This window comes from Barbatula barbatula (genome assembly GCF_947034865.1).
Source record: "Barbatula barbatula genome assembly, chromosome: 15".
Lineage (NCBI taxonomy): Eukaryota > Metazoa > Chordata > Actinopteri > Cypriniformes > Nemacheilidae > Barbatula > Barbatula barbatula.
The window spans coordinates 6,168,016-6,192,269 of NC_136778.1; the positions used below are offsets into that span (position 1 = coordinate 6,168,016).

The 24,254-nt window shown below is 37.5% G+C and overlaps 1 protein-coding gene across 3 annotated transcripts; it reads right to left on the bottom strand.

Annotated features, from left to right (window-relative positions):
* Window positions 1–718: 718 nt before the first annotated feature.
* snap25a (synaptosome associated protein 25a) lies at window positions 719–23,988 on the bottom strand. Of its 3 annotated transcripts, none has more exons than XM_079475618.1 (8): window positions 23,812–23,988; window positions 12,989–13,132; window positions 11,664–11,705; window positions 9,221–9,269; window positions 6,784–6,901; window positions 3,337–3,456; window positions 2,645–2,789; window positions 719–2,507 (listed from the first exon to the last, which is right to left on the bottom strand). In XM_079475618.1, exons 2-8 carry the CDS (start codon window positions 13,058–13,060, stop codon window positions 2,439–2,441), a joined length of 615 nt encoding a protein of 204 aa, XP_079331744.1. In that variant the 5' UTR covers window positions 13,061–13,132; window positions 23,812–23,988; the 3' UTR covers window positions 719–2,438. The 3 variants fall into 3 exon arrangements, with proteins under 3 accessions (XP_079331744.1, XP_079331743.1, XP_079331745.1); XM_079475617.1 differs by having other exon boundaries at window positions 1,051–2,468; window positions 2,716–2,789; window positions 23,812–23,960; XM_079475619.1 differs by lacking the exon at window positions 6,784–6,901 and adding an exon at window positions 7,095–7,212 and having other exon boundaries at window positions 1,051–2,507; window positions 23,812–23,960.
* Between the last annotated feature and the right edge of the window lie 266 nt (window positions 23,989–24,254).

The following is a 24,254-nucleotide window of genomic DNA, read 5'->3' on the forward strand; positions in this document are numbered from 1 at the left end:
GAAGCACACGTATTTGAGTTCATCGCCGTGCAAGTTTTAGTTCTTTATAATGTACCGTGAAAGCATGTGTTATTATTTTCTCCTGTTCCGCCAGACAGAAGTCTTTGCTGGTTGGGTTAAACATTAGCAGTATTAACGTGTTGTTGTTCGTTTTTTAATGGAGTAAATTTTATGTCTTGATTATTTTATTGCAGCACCAAATTCATTATCCTCATTAATGACGTCCTGGCCAGTTACCCACCAAGACAAGGCAGTTTTTTCTAAACTTCATAGCATTCTTGTCCATTTTTATTTGTCAGTTTGGTCTCAGACACTTTTTAGCGCACAATTAAAATGTGTTGATGTTGTGTTTTGTAGGCAAGATACATGACAAAATTATGATTTATCATGATTATTTTATATGCATTAACTGTTTAGTTATATTAAAATGGTAGGCTACTATATTCATGTTTTAAAGGCCAATCCTAAAATACAACACAATTGTAAATAATACATAATACCCTTGTATCACCAAGAGAACATGCAAAATAAAATATCTAAATATATGAATCTCTTGACCAATATCATGCGTGCAAAAACACATTACTATAATTCTGCTGGTAAAACACAAAACCACACAGTGATGAATCTATACCTTATTGTAAGTTGCTTTTGTTAAAAGAATTCAGGATTCGTTCACAGATTCAGGAATAGTTCACCTTAAAACAATCATTTGTTTATAATTTATTCATCCTAATGTCATTCCAAACCTATATGACTTTCTTTCTTCCACAGAAGAACACAAAAAATATATATTTTGAAGAATGTTGGTAGCCAACACTACCAATACACTTCCATTGTGTGAACACAAACACATTTCTCAAAATATCTTCTTTGAGTTCCACAGGTTTTGTCTATACAGGTTTTGAACAACACAAGGATGCATAAATAATGACAATGTTTAAGCGAACTATCCCTTTAATGCTAGTAACATCATGAAGATTCGGTCAGATTTTTTTTCAACAGGACAAAACTGTCAAGTTTGAGACAATAATGAAACCCACAGCGATTAGGGGTTTATTACTTTTAATCAATTCAGCTAGCTACAAAATGTCAACCACTTCACAGACTGACAGGATACAGAGGGAGTTTTAATATTACATGCGATGGGGACATCAATTTCACAGTTTAACCTATGTGTCATTCAGGTAAGGTATTTATTTGACTTCTTATAATAACTATTCAACATCTTAGCGATTTGGTGTGCATAGCTCTAGGTACAGAAGCAACAAAAACCCTTTTTTTGTCATGGATTATTATAATTTTTTACCAATAACAAACCAAACGGGGAAAGTAAACTAACAGGATACAGTCTTATAAAAGTAAGGTCTCTCAGAAATATGCGTCCTTTGCTTTACATTGCAAATTATAATTTATTTTTTCAGAGCATCCAAAACCTATTATACAGTAAACAACCAGTCCCCGCCATTCAGGACATTTCTACACCCGACTGCATATTCATTTTACTAGAAAACAAGTCATTTTTGCAGAACCGCCACACCGCTGCGCTTCGTTCTCGTTACATTTCCTCTTTAAGTCACTTTGCATTTAAAAGTTTTTACAAACAACAAAAGGTCACAGTCTGTGAATATATATCGACTGAAATGGTGGCACTATTGCAAACTTGCAGTAATATGGAACGTTCCACTGTGTCCTAATACTGAGCATGCAATTTTGCTACTGTCATGATTTTCATTTTTTTGTAATCTTTTTTTAAAACAAGTTTTATTTATAAGACGCTAAGATCTACCATTTGTCATGCATAACGCACAATTCACAACACTTGGAATGCAATGTTACTACAGCTACAGAATCTAGTTGCACATTGTCTAAACAGTAACTGATCATGGTTGTGATGAGGGATATGAACCAAAGACGTTGATTGTAGGTGCAAGTATTGGTATATTTGCAAAATCTTTTTTCCCATTCTTCATTTGTCATGACAACATCAAAATAAGGAGCATGACAGTAGCCGAGTGGTTTGACACATTTTTACAAAGACGATACTGAGATACGGAAAAAGAAAGACAGAATAGCATTCCTATTAGATATTTTCTCCAGCAAGAATTTGATAGATATACACATATGTATACGTATATAAGTGTATACATACATACATATATGTATATAGGTCATAAAGAGAATAAAAACTTCACAAGTGAGCGAGAGCCATCGAGTCAGCACTATATACAACCTTTGGAAAGAATGTTACGGAGTTTTAGAAATCATTTACGAAGACAATCATTGAAAAAGCTGACAGACGACACATAGAACGACATTTACAATGGGGGCCGGGTGATATGTGCATGTGTGCAAACCTAGAAGGTAAATACCATGATAAGCGCATTGCCTTTTTTTTGACAAACTGAACGGTTGGTAAAAGTAGCCAGACCAGAGGCTTAGCCACTGCCGAGCATCTTTGTGGCCCTCTGGTTAGCTTCGTCAATCCTGGTTTTGTTGGAATCAGCCTGGTGGAATCAAAGGAGGTTTGTTAACATCATTATTAGATTTAGTTATTAACTAATATATTTGACCTTTTTTTAATTTTCAAAAACTGTACTTATTATCTTCAGGATATAACGGTCCAACAACAACCCATACATACCTTCTCCATGATCCTGTCGATCTGGCGGTTTTGGGTATCAATCTCGTTGCCCATGTCGAGGGCCATGTGGCGCAGGTTACCGATGATGCCTCCAACCTGCTCTAAGTTCTCGTCCATCTCATTTTCCCGGGCGTCCTCTGTTACCCTGAAACCCAGAAGCAAAGTGGATTGTATCCACCCTATCGAGATTTTTTTGCAAAGACAACAAGCTTACTGTAAATTATCCATTTACATATAACATTTACATCCATAAACAAACACAAACTTTTAATATACATTTTTATCCTTTAAGCGTTTTATCCGCACGTTAACAGCTGTCTCTCACTCTTAAAAATAATGGTGCTATATAGCACGAAAAGTGGTTCTTGGCTTGTAATCATAGGGGAACCACGTTTTGTGCTGTAGAGCACCATATCTTGGTGCTTCAGTGGTTCTTCAGCAGTTCTTTGGGATGACCGAGGGGCTTTATAGCACCATTGCTGTATAAAGAACCTGTTAAGCCCCTGTATGGTTCTTCAGCATTGAAGAAAACCTCAAAGAACCTCTGAAGAACTTCTGATGCATCAAGATACTGTGCTATATAGCATTTATTTTTGAGTGCAAGCAGATTTATTTAACCTTTTGGCTGCAAACAAAACCTTTCTCTGACTGTCCTGCTCAAGCACAGCGTCCTGAAATTCCGGGCCTCTCACCTACGGATGAAGCCGCCGCTGATGGCCATCTGTTCACGTTCATCCACCACACGGGCAGGCTGGCTCGCCACCACTCCATCCTGGTTGTTTCCCCAGGCCTTGCTGGCTCCGCTCTTCATTCTGCACAGAATTATGGGAAGTATGAGCACTAGGTAATCGGACACGTCAATAAAAGCAGCAGTCTGTCTACAGATAAACATGAAAACACACTCAGAAAATGGATTAACAGGCAAGCAATACAGAGATGGTCTTATTATTCTTTAGGCTTAAATTGTAATGTTATATCTTGCGGACATATAACATGTATTTACTTTATGCTGAGACACATACCTGTCTAAAAGAGCTGAAAATGAGGGATGTACAGTAAACACAGGTGGACAGCCATTTCCAAACAGAGTGAACTGTCTGGAGTGGACTCTGTGAGATGGCTCGGCCTCCCTTCCCATGGTTCATGAGCTGCTAACCCCAACCTCCCCCCACCCCATGACAGATAACAAAGAGCACAGGCCTTGGCGACAAACAACACAGAATAACAGGACTGCCACATCAGTCAGACAGGTGTAAATAAGTGTAAAAAAAGACGCTGGAGGGAAGAGAACAATTATTCTCGCTCTAAGCCTAGCGATTCTTACATGATACGTTTTTTTTAACCCTCCTTAACCAAGCATAATAATATTGAGTTGTTAAGGATGTCTTATTACACGGCTCGTTTGAATGCTTGACTCTGATTGGCCCGTCGCAACATTTGGTTCGTTATTCCCAGATAACATCTCAAAACGAATAACACACAGCGCCCCAAATCAGTTTGACAGTTTTTTTAACAAATCTTTTTTTTAATAACATACGTATATGACATTATATTTACAAATAATTCAACCAAATTGCCTGTTCGTGACATTTGAATGTCGTTTCTTACCTTAAAACCAAATTAAAAGGCTTTTCTTTACGGAAGGTCTGCATTCAGGAAAAATTTGCTAATAAAATATTTCAAATTCACATTTCATGTCCAGTTTTTTTCTCATGTGGCAAGTAGCCACTTCCCATTGGTTCCTGATCACACAGTCTGGGCTTATTCGTGGAGGGTCTTGTATCACACTGAAGGGGCTTATTTATTTATTATTTATTTACTTTTCTTTTGAGTATTGTTGACTATTAGACAACACTAAAAATGTCGTACCATAAAGGGTTAAGATTATTATTTTCATGTAAGACAAGATAAAGGCAGCTCAATTGACCTACATAAGAGTTTTGATAAATCCCAGAGCTACAAAAGAATGAAACTATCAATTATTGCTAAATATACCCTTCAATCTAAAACATATGCAATCTTGCCAAATATGACAATAACCTATTATTGATTATTAACAGATAAGCAATACAAAGTGATTTTTCAATATGACAATGCAGGCTAAACTTGAATTAGGATGGTATCTTTTGCAGAACCGATCCTGTATGTGTTCTTCATCTGTGGGTTGCTGATATGGATTCTAGTTCTAATACTTCTTGATTTATCTAAACAGAGATGGCGAAGCCTCCCACTGCAGTATTATTTATAGAGACGGAGTAAGCCTTCAATTCCCCTCGGCTGTCTCCCCTACTTTCTCTCTCTAAACAGCATGTTGAGCTTTATCTAATATGAAAGAACAGTTAATACTCAAACTGCCTAAAATACTGATAGTCAGAACAATGAATTTCATAATTCTTGTTTCTCTGTTCCGGAGGAACCTATTTTAAAACGTTGGTTTTTTATTTCTTAAATGCATGCCTGATTTAGCTTTGAGTCATCTATTTGCTAGTCTACTCCTACAATTTGACAAAATTCACATTTAGTAGATTTACTTTTAAAATGTACTTTTTCCAGAAAAACTGACAAAAAACACTGATGACTCATCTTGCACTAAACAGATTGTTGTTCAATCAGATGCGCTCTACAATAATAATGGCCCTCTGCCTAATACCAACCGCAAACAAACAACTAGCAAATCAAGAATCAATCAACCCAAATAAAGCCAATGTTAATTTTTCTTATAAACATGCCTGTTTATTTCTTGTTTCAAAACCCAGTAAAGATTGTTTAAGAAGACTAATCCAAAATTCCACTCCTTAAGGTTTTATTTGTGCCACTGCATCAGCCCGGGACTTTATGACAGGCTGTTACAAAACAACTGAATATCTCCTCTATCTTTTTCTCTGCCTGACCTAGATCCCATCTGCTCCCTTTGGGTAACCACTCACCAGCAAAAGCACTGGACTCTCTTCACTGTACTGCGGCTATACAAAGAACTCTGTGTACTGTTCTCTGCTAAACTATTCCTAAAGACCCCATACGACAGGTTTGAATCATCCGCGTGATGTTTAGGAGTCATCAGCATTGTTACTGTGTTACATTATTGTTTGACATGTCAATATCATCAGCAAAAGATGCATGAGCATGCATTTGGCATACAGGGACATGCTGTTGCAGTCATACAGGTATTGATGGATGTGCTTTCAAAGTTGTGAAAACATTATGTTTTGCAGATAACATGTGCTTATTCATGTTGGAACAGGTGTTATATAAACCATAAATAATAGTGATGGGCTTGAATGATTCTTTATGAACATATACATGTTATTAGCATTAATATAAGTAGAAGATTTTACTGACAAAAGTGTGGTAAAATGCAGAAATGCAGCTCTTTATGTATATATATATATATGTTTTCCTAAATTACAATTGTCTTTGTTTGCACATAGCTCAACTTTGGCACATCCATGCTGTTTTAGTAATATGATACCCGGTTTTTAGGACCTTGACCCTGGAAAGTACTGTAAGTCTGCTAATGCTAGCATGCGATTTTGAGAAAGAAGGTTAGACTATGGAAAGGCTTTAGGCCAAACCCTGGGTTGTGCAGCATGCCTTCATACATTTAGATAAGCTGTCTATCAACAAAAGACCCAAAGCAAGGTCTGCTGTACTTCTGTGAACATGTGTGGCCATGCCGCCTCATGCTCACTGTCCTTCCTGACAGGGAAGCAAGCTGTGCTGAGGATCATGGGGTATTGGAAAGCCAGCTATGGAACCAAGTTAGGGCCGAATGTATTTTGAATGTGACAAAAGCCATTCAAATCAGTAAAATAGAAATATATGAACGTGCTCCATTATTAGTTACAAATATTTAAGATTTCAGTTTCTTTTTTGCATTACATCTTTGATGCACGGGTGTGGATATGTTGAACAGGTGTGGGAACTGCTCAACTAGTATTATATACTATATTTGTTATTAACTGTGTCATTAATGTTTCTATTTTTCAGATTCATTTTTACTTTGTTCACATTCAAAACACCTTTAAGCTCTAAATCGCCTCCAGTAGACACTCCGGGCACTTTTCACTGGAGCTACAGGCTGCTATGACGCCTCTCTATGTGATTTATTTTAGGCAGGCAGGCAGGCAGGCAGCACCTACTTGTTACATGGACAGGAACAAAGACCACAGAACTTTCCTAGATCGTTCAAATTCTTTTCTGCATCCTTCATGTCCTTATTGATTTGGTCCATTCCCTCCTCGATGCGCTCCAGTTGCTCTGATTAAACAACAAGTAATTTATCCCCCATAGAACGAGAGCAGGAAAATAAAGGAAGGAGGAAAGAGGACAAAGAAGAGATGACAAAAACTTCAGACAGGCACTGTGACGAAAGGAAACCAAAACGAAAGGAGGAAAAAAAACGGACGCCACCACATATGTACGACCCTTCTGCCACATGGTCAGTACCTACTTGTTACATGGACATATGAAAAGGCCACAGCATTTCCCTAAATCTTTTAAATTTTTCTCAGCCTCCTTCATGTCTTGGTTGATATGGTTCATGCCATCTTCAACACGATCGAGTTGTTCTGGTCAGGACAAAGGGATGACAGCAGTGGAATGAATTTAGTTGGCCTTTTATCAACAAAATATGAGAAATGAGCACTGCTGAATTGGATGAGATATATCTGTATGCACCTAGAGAGGATGCATGCGTTAGAATGTACCTACAGATGCAAACAAGGAAAAATATTAGTGCTTACATTATTTAAAGTTTCATTGGTGTAATAGTTCACTTAAAAATAAAAATTCTGTCATTGTTTTACCCATGTCATAATCCAAACATGTACGACCTTTTTTCTTCTATGAAACACAAATGGAGATATTAAGAAGTGTTGATTTGGTTGTTTTCCTCCACTCACACAAATGAATGTAGATTTGAGCTATCAAGAAAGACAAACATACTGTATCACTCATGAGAGTTCATGAAAAGGTTTGGTCCTTTTTTATATTAAGACATTAACTTGAAATGTGTCCATTTGTGTACCATGGAGAACATAAAGTCGTACAGAATGCCGTAAGTGTGAGTAAATAATGACACAACGTTCATTTCTGGGCAAACTATTTCTTTAACATTTAACGCTTGTAAAACTTCATCAAACGGATGAGGTCACACTGGACGCTGAGCTAGAGGCGATATCAGTTTCTTCTGAATTTGCTCCCAACGGCCAAAAGCAGACAGACGCTGGGTCTCCCTTTAAGGGTCTCTGCGGGTAGGCGGCAGTTCAGAGTTCTGTCTCTTTAATTAGACAATAGGGCTGAATAAAAGACCGCCCTGATCTCTCTCAAGGCTTTGCTGAGTCATTTGTTGGGACCAGACAGACTCTTTTTTTCCTCTGCACAATGGAAGAGGGTGTAGCTTTTGGTTTTTGTCTTTGTGCGGTTAGAGGATGATATGACTGAGGTGGCGGATGTCATGTGCAGATCCGGTCTGACGGTGTGTCGTGCAGACAGGGCGTGTTTGATATTGTTATGAGGTTTAGAAGGTATCAGTCACAGGGAAGAGAAAGGCAAACTGGGAATGGTTCAAGAAGGATTAAAACGTTTGTTGGGTTTGTTTAATCCCTGGCGTTCAAAGATGCTTCAATTTTGGGGGAAGGACGATATTTCCTGGCATCAAAATTCAATATATTCTCACATAAAGCAAGAACTTTTGAACTCGATCCTTAATAATGCTACAAGACTCGAACCCAGCTTAGTGTCACCTTTGGGCTGAGAGTTTCGTTTAAATAGGCTTTAGGCAGCAGTTCGAGGGGATGGAGGAGAAATCTCATTCCCCCTATGATTAGATTAATTACTGGCTGCCAAAAGGCGGGATCTCACGCACAGTAGCCAATCAGAGGGCTTGTGTGAGGCTGACGATTACAGCAAGGTCAACTGTCTAATTTTCTAAATCACGCTAAACTAAACAAGCTAATGTGTGCTTTTAATGTGAGAGCAAGCCTTAGACTCTTCAATAGACCTTTACATTTTTCGCTTGGTAATATTTGATTTCTTTAGTATCAGTATTGAGCCAGGGATTATACAAAAGAGTATTAGTGCAGTCTATGGAAAAGAGTGACATTTGTCATTACCAGCTAAATCGATCGTTGCTTTATTTGATTTACTTCAGATTTCTGGTTTAATAACTGGCGATGGCTATATTTTAAATCTATATATTCTAATCGTTGACTTGAAATGGAGAGTAGTAGTGGCTGGTCCTGTTTCTTTGGTAAAACAGTATGATTGAAAGCAGATGAAATTAAAAAGGAAAGAATGTTAGAAGATAGGTGAAAGATTTTCTTCAGAGAAAGCAATCAAAACGTAATTGCATTTCACAGAAATGACTGTCATTGCTTGTATGCATTAAATCAGCTCTTAGTGAACTAAAAGATCCATTTGTAATGAGTATATGGTTGTATTTTGAAAAGTCTGACAGCAAAGTCAGACAAATCTAATTTAGAAGACACAACTTTAACATCTAACAATATGGTATTAATCTAGAATATGTATTAAAAGAACTGTTTTATTCATCATCTACAATACGTCCACACTTACCTCCCTGTTCATCCAGCATAACCAAAGTCCTGATACCAGCATCTTTACTCTACGCATCACGAGCCACGATGACGAAGGGGCAGAATTGAAGGTGAAATACATGGAAAAGACAGTGAGGTAAGATCAATATGACAACTGCAAGGCTCCTTCAAGAACTAATCCACAGTACAGAGAAAAGTTAAGGCAGTCCCTTGTGCTGTTTTTGTGAGTTTTTTTAAACCTGTACCGATGCCATCTACAGTATTAACACCGCTTAATGTTCTTCTCTTTTTCCTTCGACCAAATAAAGAGATGCTAATGACCTTACAGCATAAAGCCCTGATCGATATGCACTCTCTGTGCTAATGTGAGATAGAATCCATTTTGAGTCTTTGCCGAGTTTACTGACTTGAGTTTTGAAGTAAGACAGACGTTAGTTTCTAAATATAGTTGTCTAGGTTAGATTGTTCTATACACAATAGTTTATTAAAATTGTCAAGATTTGCATGGGGCAAAAACAATCCCACTTTGTTTGGAAGACAATAATGGATTTGTAAATAATTAGTTAATAAATATGATATGAATATGACAGTCCTTTTTGTCCCTGATCCCACTCAAAATTATTTAGGATTAGAGTGAAGGCATGGAGGCCCATAGAGATGTATCTGATGTTTTAACAGCAGAGGTCTTCATTACTCTTCATGTCTTCATGTGCTTTGGGATCATCACTGTTTGGTCACAGGGGCTCCAAATCTCCAAATCTTTCTCCAAAATATGACTTTAAATGAATAACGCTCAGTCTGGAAGATTTATGATGCTGTTTTTTGGGGTAATAACAGGCTCTTCTGCGAAAGCAGTTTCAGCACTTGGAGGGAAAACAGAATATTGATATTCTGGATTATCGGCGGTGCATAAATCAGCAGGACATGAAGCGGCAGCCCCCACCTTCCGGACAGGACCACAAAGTACCCCAAATTGATCCTTGGGGATTCATTTGTTTGTCCCATAAAGCACGAAATTTCCAGTCTAGAACTAACTTAATAGTTCTGCTGGTATTAATAATGAATGAGATTTACCTCTCTTTTGACCTAACACAGGAATACTGCTGATCACCAATATTTGCTGAAATGTCTGCAGCCCTTGATTATAACTAAAAACATAAAAAGGTCGAGGGTGCATCAGGTGTTCTATTTCCAGGGATACACATACTTATAAAAAATGTATTCCTTAAGTGCGCTCTTAAGTGGCTTTGGATAAAAGCCTGTGCTAAATGTGTAAAGGTAAATGCGAACCAGTATAGTCTGAAGAACTGAACAGCCACTTAGTTTCTTTTTATCTTCGGATGAAAATTTGTCAAGTCTTAATCAATTTCTTGATTAATTTCATCATCAATTTCTACTGACTTCCAAAGTTTCTCTGTTCATTCAATTATTTTCAATTACTTTTGAGTGATTCTTCAATTACGGGAACATTTCTCTCATCTTAAATTATGTTTTAATAAAAACCTCAATCTCACTTTTACAAGATTTACAGGGTTATAAAAACATTTGTTCCAGTATCTTCAATTGCTTTTTGATAATTTGTTGCCAATAAAAAGGTTAATGAAAAAAATTCCTTTCTCCTACCAAAACTAAAATATTCCCACCACAATATACTCAACATATACTAATTAAAAACATTTAAAGCAGAAACCCTTTTTATCTATTATTTATAAACTTATTATTACGAAATCCACATTATACCAAAATCAAGCTAAGATTGGCTAAAGATCTAGCTAAAGGTGCCCCTAACTGACGAATCATTGCCATATTTTATGAATGCTGTCAATGTTGAATAAATCATACCATATCACACACAATTTAAATATGATTTCTAATACAGGTTGATAAGTAACTGTATTTTTTTTGGTTTTGTGACCCTGGACCACAAAGCTAGTCAAAAGGGTTAATTTTTTTATTGAAATAAATCATCTGAAAGCTGAATAAATAAGCTTTCCATTGATGTATGGTATGTTAGGACTGGATATTTGACCGAGATACAACAATTTAAAAATCTGAAATCTGAGGGTGCAAAAATTGCCTTTAAAGTTGTCCCGAATGATGAAATTCCAAGCTTATAGATACCAGACTTGGGGTAATTTCCCAAAAGCGGGCAGCATCGAGTGATGTTTCTGGCCATTTTTGTTCGCAATAATGCTGCATCCACTCACAAAAAAAGTTTACAAAATATATTCATGAAACATTTTCCTAATATAATTATTAAATTAATATTACATAATATTAATGATTTTTGGCATTTAAGAAAATTTGACTTTTGACCCATACATGTCTTGTTGGCTATTGCTACAATACCCGATGACTGGTTTTCTGGTGGTCCAAGGTCACATTTTTGTTTTGTTCATAATGATTATACGGAGTCCTATATTACCTCTGATAGCTACATATAATGTTTAATGTTCTCTTACCTCTTCCACAAGCTGCAGCATACGCCGAGTGCTCTCCAGTGACTGTGGGGAGAGAAGAAACATGTTAAAAAACGAAATTCATCAAGAACTGACAGAGATAAAAGACAGTGGGAGGATTTTAATACACATACAACTTAATAATAAATAAATTGTGTTCACTCATAGTGTACAGTATGGTAATTCTTTCTGTTTTTTCCCAACTGTTATTGTTCTTCTTTTTTTGCAGCGATGACAAAACAAATGATTGATTTTACTAAATTTTGCATCAGCTTTTTAAATCAAGTCATTTGTAATATATATATTTTATAAACCCATTAACATTCTGTGCTATAACATCTTTCTGTTCATTAGTCAATGATCTGAGACAGATTGCGTATTTCTGGATCCCGGGGAGCCTGAGGACCATGTCAGTCCAGTCATAAACATCAGTCTACTCTCTCCATTCAATCTCCTCCAGCACTGAGCGCCCCGTCCTCCTGACACCCACTGGGCTAAAGAGCCAAAATCGATGCCCTTCACAAACATCACAGTTGCGTAAGCTCTTTTTTCTACCAACTAAACGCTAGAAAACGTGCACATTTCATCATTGGGAATTTCTGTGAATAAATGTCTAGCATTTTTCACACAAATGTCATGGGCTGAGTGTGTTTATATTTAATAATTCAGAACTTGGTGGATCACTGGCCGGGGGATGTTTTTTGCAACGAGGAGTGCTGTTTGCATTTTTATATTCTGCTCAGCTGTGAGGATCATAACGTGGGGCAGCAGTGAGGGGCTCCATCAGGCTGCAAACACACACAAGTGCCACCCCCAGCTCTCATACACACACAGCAAATGCTGCAGAGTTATATAAGGCTGAGTGCAGGTGAAACCTCCCACCACATGACACACATTCTCCCAATTTCACACACAGACCTGGACCTCTCACAGTCCCAGCTCACAGAACTAGCTGTGAAAACCAGTGGGCTAAATTATACAATGAAAGTCAGTTATAATGTATGTAATTCTAACGATTCATCCAGGCCTTACATAAAAATGAAATGATAATTTTTTTTTAAGAATGTCAATCACATGGTAAGAAGCCAAACAAATTTCATTTGTAACTAAATAGCTTGTTGAAAAGACTGACATCATATACGTACCAACATTTGTTGGGATACTCAGGGAGTTCATTTAAATGGGGACCATTAATGGGGTTCCACCTCAAAATGTTTTTTATAACAATATTGATTTAAAACTTTTGTCCGTTGTCAGTAGTGATTGATGATGGAGGAAGGCTGCTTTTGTGTCAATGTAGTGGAAAGAGAAAACGTCAATGTCCTCACCTCATCGGCCAGCTGGTCTGCACGTTGCTGCATGTCCGACAGCTCATTGCGCATATCCGCATCTTCTGCCATAGCTGCTGGGTGTGCTAGGTGGAGCTGGTCTCCAACTGGGAAAAATGGGTCCTACTGGAAGTCTGGGGGAAGCTGGAAGATAAAGACATAAGGGAAGAATATATAAACATGTTAAAGATTGTTCAAAGTTTCTTTTTAAAATGTTGACCATAAAACTGATGTTCAAAGGTATTTAAAGTCAGCATGAAACCGAAGTAACGATCATATTCTTTGCTGTATTCTGACATATATCTGAGTGAAACGGCTTCTGAAATGAGAAAAAAACTAGGTTGGGACTTGATTTCCCACATCAAGAACCTGGATCGTTTTAAGGTGTGCATTGCTAGCAAAATGGAGGCAGATTTGAATGCGAGTTTGCAGTCATTTCCTGGAGGTTTATTCCCCACTTACAAAAAACCCTACAATATTCTCTATATAACATAATATTCCATTTTTATTTCATGCCGTCTTTAAAAGGGTGTGATTTTTGTGCCACAAGCGTCACCTCATAGAATTGCAAAAGTAAATTGTTATAACCTAACATATTTTCTAGCCTCAGAACGACGTCAATGGTTACGCCAATGCAGTGTTGGGCTTACTGGAAGTCTGAAAGTATTTTTTAAGAAAAATAATTGCTCATATCATAAGGATCTGATGACTGATGATATTCAAATTGAAGCAATGATTTAGATAAAATACCCATCCAAAACCAATATTCTCCTGATCCATTACCTCCAGAGCGCCATTCACAGACCTGACATCAGGCACTTCAGATACAATTATACAGCTAATAAAGTCATTTCATCTACACCGGCTAATTAAACGTCTTGGAGAAGGACAGTAGAACATTCTCTGTTCTCAGGGAACCCATTGTCTCCTCACGCACACACATTGTGAGCTGGTGGCTTCTGTGTTTAGCTGATTAAATCCTTCCCTGAGGTTCTGGGTGTACCGGGAGGAATGATTCCCTTTTCTGTCATGAAAACTGTGAGGTTGACAGATATATTCCTGAAAGGATCAGTTTGACAGCTAGCAACATATCCACCGGGGACTGGTGTGTGTTGAACTGCAAAATATCTCCTTGCACTGTGTCCTAACTAGGAAATGAGACATCTTTCCAGAGATGAGCAATTTGTCTGTCCGCAGTGAAAGTAGAAGTACTGTGTATTGCGAAGTGACACATACCCAGAAACGGTTTAATGTATAGTGAAGGCCATTTTAGAACATTAAGACATCCAAATGGGTGTGGCTTAGGGATAAAAGCATTAGAAATAATGATTTAGATTGTCTTCATTGGTCTCCATGATGACATTCTCATTCATGGACAAAAGTAAAAACACGCACTGGCAAAACTGTCATGTCCAGATAATGTCTTATATAAATGTCTCCAACTCTACAAATCCAATGAACCCCAGCAGTTATTAAAGATGCTGTCAAAGAGCAACTGTATGCTTCTTCCAGTAACTACATTAGCGATTAAATTTCACATGTCTCTCTGACCTTCTACATTACAATGCACCAATGACTCCGCAACATTACGCTTCCATCTTCACCACTGAAATGAATGTCAACTGCTTGGGTAAAAGATCAGGGAGCAGCAATCAAGAATTGATTGACCCATCATCCGGTCAGTACTGAGGCAAGCTCTCTTTGGGTAATAGAGGACAGCATGTTTTTTGATGAATTTACAGCATTGGTGCCATATGCCACGGTGCCGGAGCCAGTGCCAATGAATCACACAAATATAGAAAGCCTTCATATGTCCTCAATCCACCTCTGATGAATGAACTCATTCAGATTCTAATGCGTACCGCTAAAATGTCAGGTCGGTGAACATCACAGTACGTTATTTTTGGAATAATTCCTGAACAAAAAAGCCTCATGTTTGGTTGAAAACAATCTTAGAAAAAAATAACAGACCAAACCGTAATCTAGTCTTGGATTGAAAAGCAAAACATTGGAGAGTAGTCTTAAAATAGGTCAGTAAAACCTCTGGACTGCTTATTGTTAATTTACTTTTGTTACTTCCACTCTGTTCCCGACTGCTGCAAGAAAACCTTTTCATTTTCTTCTGTCTGCACATCTTTTATGTTCTCGTATTTTAACTGAGCAAACATAATCCCATTTGGTGTGCTGTGTATAAATGGCCCCATTGGCAGTCATTGCATTGTGGGCTCGCTAAACCTGAATGATCCGAAGAGCTGCAGTAACATCCGTGAAGTCACTCCAAAAAAACTAATTCTGAGCCACTCACATCTATCAAAACATATCAACAAATGAGGATATGATAAACCCGAACCATCTTTTAATTTTTTTTATTTGTAAGTAAGCAAGCATGTTCCTTGGATATTCAAACTGAAAGGCTACAAGATGGGAGTGCTAAAACATTAAAACTAGTTTAATGGTAATGTCTCGCAAAGTAGCAGATATGAGGAGCGATGTTGCTTATGGAACTACATTTAGATTTATCCATTTAACAGACACTTTTATCCAGGGCAACTTACAAATGAGGAAGCATTTAACATCCTAACTCGTACTATTAGTCTGGTTGACGTTAGCCTATAATGGAAACCGTATGTGGAGATTTTATTACAAAGAGAATAAGTAGCTTAAAAATTGTGACGCATGCTCTTTAGCATTGCTTTGTGTGCGTATGTGCAACCAAGTCTCAGCAGTTCGTGGTATAGACACGGAATTTGGAATCTATTAATCGTGTTCATGGACATGAACATCCGCAATTTTTCGTTTACCTGTTATTAAAGTCACTCAGCACGACTTTCTTTTCGTGTCACTCAGCACCACTTTCAAAACACAGAATATGTGTGTATTTACATTTATATATTTATAACCTGATATCAAAGGAAATCGTAAGTATTTTAGGATGTGGCTAACCAACACCTTACTTCACCCCAAACCCTAAAATCACAGCCGTAAAGTCTCATTTTACTAAAAACTTGATTTTCACGAGGTGGCACAACAACGTTAAATGGCTACTCTAACCTCACCTTTAAACCCAACGTCACAGGGGAAATATAACAATATAACAAAACATATGAATGAGATTATAGGAAATAGGAATTCACACAAATGAGCCACCTTGTAAAACAGGTATGAATTCCCGTCCGATTGCATTGATATATATTTTTAGGGATGCACTAATATATGTACATTTTGGCCGATACCGATAACCGATAATTGTTGAACATTGGAAGTCGATAACCGATATATTGACCAATATACAGTACCTTAATATTAATATAACATTTTCAAAGACTGAAAATATGTTTTTTTCCACGAAAATCATGTACCAAGCCTACTTTACACTAATTAAAGTTCTTTAAATGAACTTTTCTGGTATAATGTTTGTTTAATAAACAAATTAAAGATGTTCTTCTAGAGCAAACCAGAAAGGTGTTCTTAATATATCCACGAGTCTCACAGGTCTCACGACAGCAAGCATTCAGACAGCAGTCGGCTTCAAACAAAATGCTTTTGTTACTATAAATTGACACATTCATAAATATCTACACACTACATCAACAATGTTTTGCTAAAAACAGTACTGTACTAGATTTTAATTGTGAGCAGCGTGCAGCTGAAGTGATTTCAACCAGAGGAAAGTATTCATAATTTATCGGGTGGACCCTAAATTTTAAATACCTACATGGCAGTTCATTTATCATGCATCCCTAATATTTATACATATGAAAGATATTACATATTAAAATACATTTGATTGAAAGTCATGCTGGGTGAAATGAAAGAACGTTGTGCTAACTGACACGAAAAAAGGGGTAAATTCGTGTCAGTAAACACAAATTAACAGATTACAGTTTGTGACAATGTCACAAGTTCCAGTGAGACTGTGCTGCTATGTGTGTGTGCTCATCCTCAGTCTCAGGCTGCCATTTTGTTTTCTCTGCTCAGAACACGCAGCCTCTTCCTCCACTGCAGCACTGCAAAATTTCCACATAAAAGCATTCTTCTTTAAAACGTTAACACACGCTTAAATGCTTTATTAATGACTGCTGAACTTTCTCTTATTCTCTCTCTCTCTCTCTCTCTCTCTCTCTCTCTCATGCTGCCCTAAACGCTAACTTCAATTTATAATATATCCTCTGATATAGAATGAAATAGAATAAATCTCTGTGTCAGGGGCAACAGACGTATTTTACGAGATTACGTTTGAAATCGGGTTATTGTATTTCCCCTCTACGGCATTGTGAATGTTGAAACAGATTGACTCTTCATTGCTTCAGATTGTCAAAAACAGAGCCCCAAGAGGCATTTTCTTACAAATAACGAGACAATTCTGCTAAATCTGTATTTCAGCCATATGTCTGAATTTTGATATTCATTTGTTTGTAGTTGATGGAAAGCTTTCACAGGCAAACCCACTGCTAACACCACAGCAACAAATGTATTGCAACAAACATGACAGACTTCAAAAGAAAAAGATCTAAACGTAAACCTAGGGAGTGTAGGAGAGTAATATAGCAAAAGTAGCAACATTACTTTTTGGTAGCATTAGCGAATTGATGTTTTTTTAGTTGTTGTGGTTAGAGTACATTTATCAGTGTGCGAAGACATTCTCAAACACATACTACTTTTTATTTATTTTTCTGAATTTAAAAAAATAAAAATGGTCAAAATAAGTTTTTAATACTCATAATTTACTCGCCCTCATAACATCCCAGATGTGTATTAGGCCTATGCTTTATTAGTCAAACACAAACCACTATTGTAATAAAAAAAGAACTGTAACTGTAATGCTGTCATTCACCATAATTCATTCAATATTCTTTTACAAAAACTGTTGACTCTAATTTAACAATATTTCGTTTGATTCAAAATAGCTTACCCAATTCTCTTCCTACCCTTCCTAATTCTCATTAATATAAATCCTGTTAATTACTAAGTTAATTAATGTAAAGTTATTAGATGAAAACTCTTACAACAATAACCAGCAAGTAAGTCACACAACAACATAATAGGATACAGCAATGGCTTATTATTCAAAAGGCAATAGAGCCAGATGAGGACAGGCGCAAGCAACACCAGCCCCTCCTCTCACAAGCCGTGATGAATAACATCAGCTCTCCTCCTCCCGAGTGGAGGATTTCAAGGAAGGATTCCAGAGCTCTTTTACCATGTCATTTAACCTATTGCTGTCTGCACTCCATATACAGAACATGTATGTAATGAACATCAACATTTGTGCAGATTTGTGAAAACTGGTGTTTTGGTATTTGAGATAGTACCATTAGGCCAGTTTGGTTATGTAAATCTGGCAAAACTGTGGAAAATTTGTTTGATAAAGAACAGATCTCTATTGGATTACAATTTAGATTTGATGAAACTGGATTATGTATTCTCTAACACCAGCCTGAGGTGATAGGTTGCCCCAACTGGGGCTTGGTTCCTCCCAAGGTTTATTTTCTGATCAAACATCTTAGATCACTAGAGGAATCTGCGAAGTTGCTTTGTAACAATTTGCATTGTGAAAAGCGCAACATAAAAATTAATTAGATCTTTAACAGGTCTATCTTTGAAATATTGAAAATTTTAATTGTTATCAATACATTTTTCTTCTTATCAATAGTGAATCCCATAAACATTTTTAAGTAGACTTAAAAAGTAAACATGACATGACATCTTTTTTTGGGTGACAACAAAAACCATAAACCACTATAACTAACTATAATCACTAACTCAATAATGATACAAAGGAATGTATTACAACGTGTCTTCGCCGGACACAAGAAAAAAGACAATAGAAGGCATTAGAACCCATATAATTAAACATTTTGTTCACACTGGATGCGGCGCCGCGTCACACAACAATCCCATTAGAACAAGCTGTGTGTTGTATTGCATGGCGTCGCACCGGTGTTACTTTCAGAGATTTTTTTACAGATGATGAGCTAAAAAATCCATTTGGATTATAAAACACCCATCCTACACACTCATGTTGCTGCACCATAAACTAGAATGAACACATCAACCTTTAAACCTGTTCTATTGTATATCCCCCTTTACATTAAACTGAAGGGTCTTAAGATTTAGTGAGGATCCAACAGCCAAAGCAATTGATCTGACAGGACCCATTTGTGTTCAGCTCTGCCCCTAACAGCAGGTGGTTCTGGTGCAGAGAGCCCTTCCTCCTCACTGCCCGTAAACCTCACAGCCAGTCTCTTTCTCATGGGGAAGCCCCGGGATGGATTTATTAACAGCATGGCCATTAAAGACGCTGTGTTCCTGGCCAACAGCCCATTCCACCTGCTTGCACATCTGGATCCAAGGATAATGGAGAGAGGTGAGAGGCTTGCCAGGATTCAGCCCCTATGTTGGAAGAAGGGTTTATGGGAAGTATTTGGAGGGGTTGGTTGTGCTGTCTGTTTGAATTATTGAGTGTAACCTTCATGTATTTTATTGCAGCTTCATAGAGCTGTGATGATAACAAAAACGGCAGAGAAATGAGGGTGGGTGTAGCCATCATTTTTTATTTCCAAGAGACACTTCCTCGCCCCTAAATAGACAGCAGATCAAACAGGCTCGGATGGTTGTTTTTAACAGCCACTATGATATTGTGTCACTATTATGTTATTTGATTGCCAGTCATCTTTTGATTGGCATCTTAACATTACATTTACATAATAGTCCATTTTAGCACCAGACACTGCAGCAAAGTCAGATTGCATCGCATGCAAATTGAGTGTCATCAAACAAAATCACATTCGCACTGAAACTACAGCTATGGTCCCATGTGTTTGTATAAGATGAAATTTGTTTTGTTGATCAGACAGAAGGGGGGGTGGAGAGAGATAATAAAATATGTCAAAAAGAAGAAACGCAATGGTAATATAAATTGATATACATTTTTAGAGGCACGATAACAAACAGACATTAAAAAGCAATTAGCAAGCTCAGAATCCAGGAAAACTTTAAATAAACACATTTGCACACTTCCTAATGATTTTTCAAAAGTATATTTTGCTTAAGGAAGCTCTCATAAATAGAAGCTTTTGATTGGAGACATTGTTAAATGCTTAACCACTTAAACTAGATATAATAGAAGGATTTTCCTTACACTCTTTTATTTTGGTAAAGAAAAATTCAGCTACACTGATATTATAATTCAAAACTTGATGGTGAATGGATAATCTGCATGAGTGCAATTTTCAATAACAGACAGGCAAAGTTGAAATGTGAGCTCTGATACTTCAACTACAGTTCATTCATCTTTTACCTTCCTATTGAATTACAGGCAATTGCGTGCATTGTTATCAAATCGCTGTTTGACATCAGCAATCTCAAACATCGGTCAACAGTCAATAATAGTCGGAAAGAAATATGCAAACATGTTGCAAAGTCTCATGTAGAACTGGAGTGTCTGTGTAGCATTTACTATAGAATGCTAGTTAATACTGAAATATGAGTCCACTTTAATGGAATCCGACATTACATCTTTACATGTACTGTAATCTGAGAAAGGATGAATCATATGATGAGCTCATCTATTCACGCCGAATACGCACCACACTGTGGAAAACTTTTATAAAGAAATCTCGGTCCTGTGAAAGAGCCTTGGGTCTAAAATGGCTTCAAACTAAAGCAATGAACAGATGCCGTGAGGTTTGTCCAAATTGCTCGCAAAAACAGAATGAGTAAGTATGCACGTCTATTAAATAAAATCGGATACAGTACAAACGTTAAGATGCCTCCATAGACAAAGTACAGTCACTTTGATGTTGCTGAATAGCCAGCTAACTCACTCATTGAGGAAGGGATTAGAGGTAGTGTTTTAATCCATAGCAGGTTTACTTCAGACATGTGTACGTCCCATGACAGCACTCATGACAGTGTCATTTTCATGCATATCTTCACATTGTAATAAATTACATTTCTTTTTGGTTAAAATTAGGTACAGTTGGGTAACACTTATGCCTATACTGCAAGAATTTATAAACCAGATGTCAAAGTTAATTTATATTATTAGGAATAGTTCACCCAAAAATTTGAATTCTCATTATTTATTCACTAATCTGTGGTAAAATGCCACAGTGGTTTTATGTCCATTTAAATGAAGTCAGTGGAGTCCAGTGTTGTATAAGCTACCAACATTCTTAAAAATATATCTAAAGAACAAAAGAAGTACATGATGAAAAAACTTTAATCCTTTAGTGTAATGTGCCAAGAATGTCACATCAGATAGCTCTTAATCCTTTGTCACTTATTGTAGTTTAATTTACTATTCAGTGACTTGAAGAATGTGTTTATTAAACAAAGTGATCTCTCTGAATGTTTTTTTTTTCAAAATTAAGAGGTTCTCTTTCCTCCATCAAAAACATCCAGCGCATTCGATATTTGCAGATGGTGGAGGGGAAGCCCAAATGCGTGGGCAGGCTGAGATGTTTGGTATAAGGAGGCTTCTGCAGTCATTATGCATCACACAATCCAATTCTTCAGGGTATCTTGTCTTGCCCTCCTCTGATGTTTATTTTCTTCGCATTGCCCTCCCGATCCCCCTGTTATGCATTTGCGCTTTCACCCAAAGATGCTTTAAAGTCTCATGACGCATTTGTCTAGATTTCCGATGTCTTGGTTTAGGACTGCGAAGGCCTGTCGCAGAGATATCCGGTAGCCATTTTGCATGGGGCCGATGTTGTTGTTTGCATGCTACAGTTTTACGTCCTGATTTAGTGCATGCCCTCACCAGAGTAGCTGCTCCACTTTATCCAGGGAATTGCTGATCAATTCTCGCTTTGCTTCTGCTCGTGATATCTACAGCTATTTTGAGTTAAAAGGGGATATGTAACTAGGAACATGAAATAAGGGACTAGGATGATATGTGCAATTTATATTCATACAACAATTGCCAGCGATATGCTACAGGTAAATTCTCTCTAAGCTTTTTTATTGGTATTCATTCATCACAATTCTTTATTTAAATGTATTTATTTCCGATCATGACGTATGTGATTTATTAAGACGTTAAAATATCCTTAACAAAGCAGTTGTCTCAATGAAACAGTTTCCCCATAAAATTAACTTGTTTGAGGGAGTTACGTAAATTATTCCTGACTGAAATTGTTTAAAAAAATGTAAAACCTAATATAATAAACCTTAAAATAAAAACTGAACAATAATTGAATTACTGTTTCACTAATAGCCATTTATTATTTTCCCAAGCCACTGACATAACCAAACAAACAAAATAAATCACTAGATCTTGCTGTTGAACATAAACGTATTAACTACGTTTCACAAAACTTTGTAGGCTAATAGATGTTAATTATATAATCACGTCTATCGATAAATTAAGAAGAATCGACGTTTGAGACGGTATCGTGAGTCACCACTTGTTCTGGTATCCCAGCCGCCCTGTGCTCTGCAGTCAAGCCACAATAAGCCGCATTAAGCAATCAGACTCAACAGTCGTGCCAAAAGCGTGCCAATCTGTCTCACACAACTGCCGCAAGACAAACAGCGTTCAGTGGCTGAATGCTGATTTTATTAAGGCTGTCATTGCGGATGTTCATATGTGCGTCAATAACCCAATGCGTACTTGCTATACTTCCATACAGATGGTCAAAACATTGGGAGCGCATCGTACAATTTCCATTTGTGATACGAAGCCTTGAAACTATAACATACACAGATGCGAGTGAAGGACACGTGACAAAAAAAGAAAAATGCTCCATCTGCAGTAGTACACTGACATGCCCAAGTCACCCTGCACTAATGCCGTTCGGGTATTCATAAAGTGCGGAAAGAATGTGGTTAACACGTGAGGATATGGTCATGGTGGGGAAGGATGCTCGGGGTTTATGAGGATTGATGAACCTGCATCATATTCGAGCGAGGGTTTCTCCAGCATCCGCCCCCGCTCATCTCAGCCTAAGCCCCCGCCCATAGTCTGCCAACAGGAAGACACGCACTGATAATTACAGCTGCCTCATCACATACACATAACTGGTTTAAGAGTATTACGTCAAAATAAACGTCCGCACGCAGTGAATATGTTGCGTTGCATTCAATAAGTTTGATCTATGTGACTCGCAGCCCGTCGCGTTGTCTGCAACACATATAAATGGTCGACAACTCTTGTCGCATGATCGACCTCCCCCACAATCGATCGCTTCGGTTTTACTTTCGATAAATGAAAGATCTGTAATACAATATGTGTTACTACGTTTACGGAATCAAGCAAGTGATGTGGAAACGATATGGTTATGATGGCATTGAGGCAGCACAATGAAACAACGTTGTCAGTGTCATTTCAGTGATTAATGGATCAACAGAGCCTCTTAAAATCATCCCGATTATCTGTTAAAAATTCAACATGATTTAAAAGGATGGCTTTGTGCAAAAACTTTGCCAGGCATAAAGTAATGGGGGTTCGATGGGAATTCAGGACAGATACGCAATGGAGCAAACTCGGTCGCTGTCCAGGGTGCTGAAACGCAGAAACCGCCCACATCGTGCCGCATCCAACACATGATTCAAATGCGTATTAACAATACAAGATCGTCAACACCCCAACCTTGACATCGTCTACATATTGTATCAAAATCAGACTGGATTAAACAAATATAAGGTTACTAAAATCTGTTATAGTTTGATTTACAATGCAATAAATAAACTTCACTGTTGCTCTCGCTCTGTGCCTACGCTGCGACTTAAAAGTCAGACCACGTTTTGTAAAACAATACAAAAGCAAATCACTTATCGAATCTATTTAATAATACCCGTGTTAAAATAAAGCTTACCTGATCCCGTAGTCCTTGGACAACCGTCAGTAAGGAAGCGGTTCTTTCTGTGATTTTCAACAACGAACCACCATCAACCTCCTTCTGTACGAACTGAGCTGCTGCAAAGGCAATGCGCGTGCTTGACGCCTCTCCGGTTCTTCTTCAATGGATAGCAGCTCTGCCCTCGACAAACATGGCGTCCGTTTTGACGTCAGTGACGTTTAATAGATTTTTGTCGAGGAGGTGCGGCCTAAATAAAATGTAGCACATGCAGCGAAACCTTGTTTGGAAACAGCATGTTGGTGCTGTGACCAAAAAGTAAACTGGCACAATCTGGTCATGGTATGATGAATTCTTATTTTAAAATGATTTCTCTTAGTGAACAAAAAGGAAAACACTTGTTACAATTAGCTTGTTTGAGAACCCAACTATGGTGATGGTGAGAGGGAATTGAGTAATAC